Source organism: Plectropomus leopardus, chromosome 23 (genome assembly GCF_026936395.1).
Source record: "Plectropomus leopardus strain MGB_pleo_1.0 chromosome 23, ASM2693639v1, whole genome shotgun sequence".
In the NCBI taxonomy this organism is placed as follows: domain Eukaryota; kingdom Metazoa; phylum Chordata; class Actinopteri; order Perciformes; family Serranidae; genus Plectropomus; species Plectropomus leopardus.
Window position 1 is genome coordinate 3,624,081 of NC_142198.1, and position 7,867 is coordinate 3,631,947.

Here is a 7,867-nt window from a genome sequence, read left to right on the forward strand (position 1 = left end):
TTTTCTTCTACCTTATTTTTCTTTGGTTTTATTTTCTAATTTTTTTTTTTAATCATCCTGTACTTTTTACACTTTTTTGCTAGTTTTTGTGTAATTTCTTCTTAAGCTGCTCATTGCCTTTTACCTATATTTTAAAAAACAAATCATGCCAGTTTTCTCAGGTCTCATGGATTTAATATAAATAATACAATCATAAAAAGCAAAACTTCATATTAAGATAATGACATCAGATTCTCACGTGGACGGGCAGATCACTACTAAGCTCGAAAGCTTTTCCGCATGCTTTGCTCATGTACAGTTTCTCTCCTGTATGAATTGTGCTATCTGTTTTGTGTTACCTGGCTGAATCTTCTCCTGCACGTGATGCACAAATACAGCTTCTTCTCTGTGTGAATCCTTATGTGCATGTGAAATGATGATTTCTGACTAAATCCAGTCCCACAGATGCCTTGCCAAATCAGACACATAAAAGTTCACTTTTGCGCAGATTTTGCAAAGTTCCAGCCTTTCTGCTGTTGTGTATCCTCTTAATGTGATCCATCAGGGCACCGCAAAGTCTAAATGATCTCCTACATGTTCTGCAGGTGTATGGTTTCTCTCCTGTGTGGATTCTCATGTAGACTGACAAATCACTGCTTAGCCTGAAAGCTTTCCCACACGTATTGCGTGCATACGGTTTCTCTCCTGTATGAATTATTTTATGAATGTGCAATGCCGACGTCTTACTGAATCTTTTTCCTGCATGTGTTTCACAAATACTGCTTCTCTCCTGTGTGAATCCTTACGTGCATGTTTAATGATGATTTCTGACTAAATCTGGTCCCACAGGTGCCTTACCAAATCAGACACATAAAAGTTCATTTTTGTGCAGATTTTGCAAAGTTCCCACCTTTCAGCTGTTGTGTATTGTCCTCATGTGATGCGTCATGGCACTGCTGAGTCGGCACGCTCTCCCACATTTTTGCAGGTGTGCGGTTTCTCTCCTGAGTGTATTCTCATGTGGGATTTCAGACCATAACTATGCCTGAAAGCTTTCCCACATGTTTTGCACAAATACGGTTTCTCTCCTGTATGAATTCTGTTATGACTCTGCAGTGCCGACATCTGGATGAATCTTTTTCCGCACGTGTTGCACAAATACGGCTTCTCTCCTGTGTGAGTTCTTTGATGTACGTGCCATGTCCACGCCTGACTGAATCTTTTCCCGCACGTGTTGCACAAATACGGCTTTTCTCCTGTGTGAATCCTTGTGTGTGTCTTTAATGCTGATTTCTGACTGAATCCAGTCCCACAAATGGTGCACAGGTATGGCTTCTCCCCTGAGTGACTCCTCTGGTGCAAGTCCAAGTCTGACTGAAAGATAAAAATTTTCCCACACGTGTCACATTTTAAAGTCTTCATGGATGGCGGGATTGTCTCTGCGTGTATGATCAGGTGTCTCTTCAAATGGCACTTAAATTTAAAAGCTTTTCCACAAGTGACACATTGGATCAGTTTTTTGGCCATGACAGTCTTCGTCATGGTCGGCTTGTGGACATTATCAGTGTGACTTTTGCTTTCGGGATGTCTCTCCTTTGGTGTTAGCACTGCATCTGTGGTTAATTCTGAGTCTCCCTGCTTGTCTTCTGTCTGATCTCGGCTTATAACTGGTGTGTTTGCACACTCTTCAGTGTCTTCAGGATGGAAGTTCAGAGTCTGATCTTCACTTTCTTCATGAGTAGGAGTCAGCAGAAAGGCATCAGTCTCCTGCTTCAGTACCAGCTGCTCTCCCTCCTGACTGGTGCACACTTCTTCCTGCTCCTCTTTAGTCTGTGGAGGTTCTGGACTCCTCTGGATGCAGAGCTGCTGATCAGTGAGATCCTCGGCCTCCTTGCACACATGTTGCTGTGGGAGCTCTGCAGGGACACGCAACAAAAGAAAAAACGTCAAGTTCAGGATTCATACACATTGTTACCAATGATTTTCTATGACTTTGCTGCAAATTTTACAGAACGTACATTCTCTGAAACTACCATTCATCCTTCTTATTGGTTCTTTTTCATTACTATGTGATAGCTTTTTGAAATATATGTTATTTTAAAAAAAAAGATAAATTCAGAACAGGATAAGAACCGAATATTTAAAAATAATTTAGGGATTGTTCATTATTGATGAGAGGGGAGGGGTGGTGCAAAAAGAGGGAGGAGTGTTAAATATTTTTTTCAACACTAGGGAGGGATTTATGTTTTGTTTATTTTGGCTTGGCAGAGGAGTATACAACTTTAAACGGCTGTAAATTATATTATATTATTTATTGCAAATTCAAAACAGAGAAAGGTCAGTTTATGATTTAAAAAAAAAAGAATTTTCAATCATTTTTGGGGATTAAAAAAAAAAATCATTTCCAAACACGTCTTTTTTAAAAGAAAATATAATGGCCTATATATGTGTATATATATAGTTTGAAAAAAAAATGACTTCTCTTTGGTGATGATGTCTAAAGAAACATTTTCTTCAATTATAACGAAAATGACACCATTCATCACATCCAAAAACTGTAAAAACAGAAGTTATCGTTGGATTTTCAATTTGACGACGGTTCAAGGGTGTGTAAAACTAAATACCAGTTTTCCAAAACTTCCAGAATTTAAATGTTTACATTTTCCAAAACTTTAGTAGGCCGAAATTGCTATTTGCAAAGTCTCCTGATTTTTCATGACTGAACGTACTTTGCACTTTGGGGAAAAAATGCAAATATGCGAAAGAATTGGTACGGGAATATATTCCAGCAATCGGGGTCATATGTTCAGTGTTGTTCGGGGTGATTCAGTGAAACAGACCTATCCTGTGTAACTTTATTTCAGGACTCCAGACGACATCCAGCAGCCTGCGCTGACGCTCCAGCTCTCCTTCATAATGAACGATAGTTTGGTGAAAAACGCCGAATATTTCCTCCGCAGCAGCAGTTAGTCGCTCGTTCACAAACTCTTTCAGATACCCAAATGAAGACATTGTTGCTTTGTTATAATTTAAATATCAAAAATCAGCTGCAACACAAGCACAATATTGTCTTCGCCCTCATTCAATACCGCTGCTAACTCGTGCTAACGTTTGTATTGTTTACTTCCGCTGAGTTTCACACTGTTAAGTTCCGGTAGTGAACGTAAGGAATTTTCGTTCCGCTTTCAACGGAGGGAATTTTGTTTAAATCTTTGTGTTTAATATTAGAAAAAATGTAACACACATCTCCCTGACTTCATTCCACGATTAAATTTGGCACTCTTTCGTAAACTACTGCTTTTATATTTGTTATTTCATAGATAGTGATTAAAAAAAATCTTAATATAAGCCATATATGTTAATAATAATAGTTGTAATAATAACAACAATAATAACTTTATTTAAATTTATATTAAAAACAGAGTTTACTAAGCAGTTTGACAAACATTAAAGCAGAAATTGGATACACAGATGGCGATACAACAACAGGCAGCCAAAGAGTCCTAATGAGCACAAGCGAAAAAGAAACTAGGGTAGAGTCAGGATAAGAGGACAAATAATGCAAGATGCAGGATGCATAATGTCAATATGAAATAATGCAAAGAAACTGACCAAAAATAACAACACAAACAATTGGAGCAATCAACCCTCAGATAAAAGGAAATAATCTAGGTAAAACGAAAATTAAAAAGGTAATATAAATATAAAAGAAATGAAAAAAATAAAAAGACGACATCACATCACATTTGGTCATATCCTCTTAGCAACCTGTGACAGTGTTAATTCTATATTTAGTCCAGAACTATATATATATATATATATATATATATATATATTTGTCCTTGTTTTTATCTGTATGTCTATTCTGTGTGTATACCTTCACATTATATTATTAGTCAGTATATATACATTTATTAGTCAGTATATATACATTTTCCCTTATTTCCTTTCTGTTCAGCTGCTCTCAGCCCATCCACACAGTTTGTTTAAGAACATTCTGTTTGACAGCAGCAGCCCATGTGAGCAATATTATTATGTAGAAGACTTTAAGTCTTTTCAATTAATGAGTAGATTATACAAATCCTTGAATCCCAGTGACAGCAGTGAGTGTGTATGGAGCTGTGGCTGCAGCTGGAGGCTCAGTGGTGTGTGCAGGCTGCTCCATGTGCTCGCTGCTGGGTTTTTTTCTTTCTTTCCAAAACATGAAGTCATTCATTCTTTGCTGCAGACTGGGGATATGAGGACATGCTTTCATTACTGTCCCCTTGTAAGGGCAATTTAAGACGACCAGACCATGCAGTCACACACACACGCACGCACACACATGCACACACACGCGCGTACGTGCGCGCACACACACACACACACACACACACACACACACACACACTTTTTTGTTACTAGTTTTAAATAAAGGACCATCACCAGCTGCCTGTATTCCTTTAGTACAGTGGTTAGTTTAGTTTTAAAGCCCCAGACAGTCACATTGAAGCATGTTGTGCATGTGAACTCTAAATCAACACTGGAGGACTAGGAAGATTTCCTCCACAACTGATTCAACCCTTTCTACTTTCAAAATGAAAAGGAAACCTAGATCAGCTAATAAAAACTGTTTGCAAGATTACAATTTCATTAGCTTCTCATGTTAAGACAAATTTGACACAACAATCGTGTCCTAGTAAGGTAGAATGTGTCATGTATGTAATTGTCATGCACTATTTAAATTCTAGCCAGGGCAGCAGCAATGAGTCAAAACCAGACAGAAAAACATTGGTTGGGGTCACATCATTACTTTATTTATTTATTTTTAGCAAAACTACAGTTTTAATTTACTGCTCAATTTCTACTGCTTTCTACTAGCATTTTCTGTAAATGTCATATATATATTCATACCTTATGACACCAGGGAGGGCTGGAAGACATTTACTTTGAAACATCTGTTCTAGAAGTATGTGGTGACACTGATGGTAGCATTGCATTGAATGGAAAATCACAAAGGCAATTGGAAATTTCACTGAAATTATTTTGAAAGGAATAGTTTTACCTTTTTAAAACTTTAGAACTTTAACTCAACCTGTGCAAAAATCGGAGCAAATGTAGAAGTTTAAAGCCAATGACAAAAAAAAAAATCTGAGCTTGTCAATCAAACATAGAAGATGATGTAAGAGTAACAAACCTTCTTGTGTAATGAAGTGAGCTAAGTTAAATGAACCATTTGAAAGCGGAACGAAAGCTGCCGCACTCCCCAGTGTCGGAACTTGAAAGTGTGACACCCAGCGGAAGTAAACAATACAAACGCTAGTACTGTCAGCTGCTTGCTCGTAATGAATGAGCCGTAAAACTATACAATACACGTAACGAAGCTATTCAAATTACAATAAAGCAACAATGTCTTCATTTGAGTATCTGAGAGAGTTTGTGAACGAGCGACTAACTGCTGCTGCGGAGGAAATATTCGGCGTTTTTCACCAAACTATCGTCCAATATGAAGGAGAGCTGGAGCGTCAGCGCAGGCTGCTGGATGTCGTCTGGAATCCTGAAATAAAGTTACACAGGATAGGTCTGTTTTTAATATCACTACACATGTAACAGCTGCTGTTTCTGCAGTTTCCGGTTGTGATAAATTGTGTCATTTTCGCGATTTGATGTCGCGAAAATGTCTGTTTAAAAAACACTCAGGAAATTTAAGTTAAAAAAAGTATTTTTTCCTTTAAAAATTGCTTTAAAAATCGCTTAAAAATTGCCACATTTTTTTTTAATATAACATGTTGTGACTTTTACAGTTCACTTCTTTAAAAAAAAAACAAAAACAAAAAGCTTTTCTTTTTTTTAAGTTGCTAATTTGTTTTGTTTTTTAAAGAAAAGAAAGTAAAAAAGATAAACAATGGCAATTTTAAAAAAGGTGGCTTTAGAAGATATGTTTTAGTTAACAATAACCTAAAATTTCATAAGGGAAAAAATGCCGCATTTTTTAACTTTAAAAAAATTCCTACAAATTTAAAAAGTCCGTATTTTCTTTTAAAAAAAAATCTGCAGTAAAATAAATAAAAATTACAGCCATTAAAAGTTGTATGCCCCCAAGCCAAAATAGAAAAAAAGTCCCTCCCTTAGTGCTGAAAAATACTAATACTATACCAATGAAAAATAACCAATAAGGAGTTTTGCTGGCTGTTTCAGAGAATGTGTGATCTTAAAAATGTACATCAAAGTCATGAAAAAGTCAGAGAAATTCATTAGTAATTATTTATATGAATCCTGAGCTTGACATTTCTTCTTTTGTTGCGTGTCCCTGCAGAGCTCCCACAGCAATATCTGTTCAAGGAGGAGGCAGAGGATCTCACTGACCAGCAGCTCTGCATCCAGAGGAGTCCAGAACCTCCACAGATTAAAGAGGAGCAGGAAGAAGTGTGCACCAGTCAGGAGGGAGAGCAGCTGGTACTGAAGCAGGAGACTGATGCCTTTCTGCTGACTCCTACTCATGAAGAAAGTGAAGATCAGACTCTGAACTTCCATCCTGAAGACACTGAAGAGTGTGCAAACAAACCAGTTATAAGCCGAGATCAGACAGAAGACAAGCAGGAAGACCCAGAATTAACCACAGATGCAGTGCTAACACCACAGGAGAGACATCCCGAAAGCAAAAGTTACAATGATAATGTCCAGCCAACCACGTCAAAGACTGACTCAACTAAAAATCTTTTTCAATGTGAAACTTGTGGAAAAGCTTTTAAATTTAAGTACCGTTTGCAGAGACACCTGATCATCCACACAGAGACAATCCCGTCTTCCTTGAAGACTTTAAAATGTGACACGTGTGGGAAAGTTTTTATGTTTCAGTCAGACTTGGACATGCACAAAAGGATTCACTCAGGAGAGAAGCCATACCTGTGCACTATCTGTGGGACCGGATTTAGTCAGAAATCATCATTAAACATACACGTAAGGATTCACACAGGAGAGAAGCCGTATCTGTGCAACGCATGCGGGAAAAGATTCAGTCAGGTGACGGCATTGCACACTCATAACCGAATTCACACAGGAGAGAAACCATACACGTGCAAAACATGCGGGAAAGCTTTCAGGCTCCGTGGTGACCTGACAGTCCACATGAGAATCCACACAGGAGAGAAACCGTACACCTGCATAACATGTGGGAGATCGTTCAGACTTAGCGGTACCCTGACGCACCACATGAGGAGAGCACACAACGGCTGAGAGGCTGGAACTTTGCAGAATCTGCACAAAAATTAACTTGTCAAAACCTACAAGATTTTACAGAAATGATTAGCCAATTGTTGCAGCAGAGTGGAAAAAAATCATGTATATACAAAACACCAAATAAAACACACAGGAGAAACCACTGACCTGACACTCCTGTGGAGACTTGATCACCAACTGAATAAATTACATGTGCAATAGCCCCATCTCTGTAACCGCATGTTACTATTATTTGAAATAGGATAGGATTTTGTCATTATCTTAATATGAAGTGTCCCTTTTTTTGATTGTTATTTATATTCATGTTCGCAACAGTGTTTATTCGAAGCAATCATGAGTGCCCAAATTGTGGGATATGTTTTCATAGTGAGTGCAATGAAATATTAAATTTTGTGATGTTGGGCTATATAAATAAAAATCGACTTGACTTGATGTGTTCCATAGTTGTTGCTTGTGATGCAAAGAGTTAAACGCATATGTTACAAATATTATATATGTAAAAAAAAACATATGCAATATAGGTATGGCCCCACCTGTGTAATCGCAGGAACCAAAATATGTTTAAGTGCAAAGTCTTGAGACTTTTGACTTGCAAAATAACAATTTGGTCCCACCCCTGATTTACTCTTTACAAGACATGGCCCAAAAGTTAAGTTAAAAAAAATGTTAA

General features: G+C 37.6%; 2 protein-coding genes across 2 annotated transcripts; one reads left to right on the top strand and one right to left on the bottom strand.

Annotated features, from left to right (window-relative positions):
• Positions 1-463: 463 nt before the first annotated feature.
• On the bottom strand, positions 464-3,095 carry LOC121961915 (uncharacterized). Its single transcript, XM_042512022.2, has 2 exons — positions 2,820-3,095; positions 464-1,895 (listed from the first exon to the last, which is right to left on the bottom strand). The coding sequence occupies exons 1-2, from the start codon at positions 2,989-2,991 to the stop codon at positions 925-927; spliced, it is 1,143 nt and encodes a 380-aa protein (XP_042367956.2). The 5' UTR covers positions 2,992-3,095; the 3' UTR covers positions 464-924.
• Positions 3,096-5,240: 2,145 nt separating this feature from the next.
• Positions 5,241-7,624, top strand: LOC121962359 (uncharacterized). Its single transcript, XM_088073655.1, has 2 exons — positions 5,241-5,539; positions 6,275-7,624. The coding sequence occupies exons 1-2, from the start codon at positions 5,368-5,370 to the stop codon at positions 7,192-7,194; spliced, it is 1,092 nt and encodes a 363-aa protein (XP_087929781.1). The 5' UTR covers positions 5,241-5,367; the 3' UTR covers positions 7,195-7,624.
• Positions 7,625-7,867: the final 243 nt, after the last annotated feature.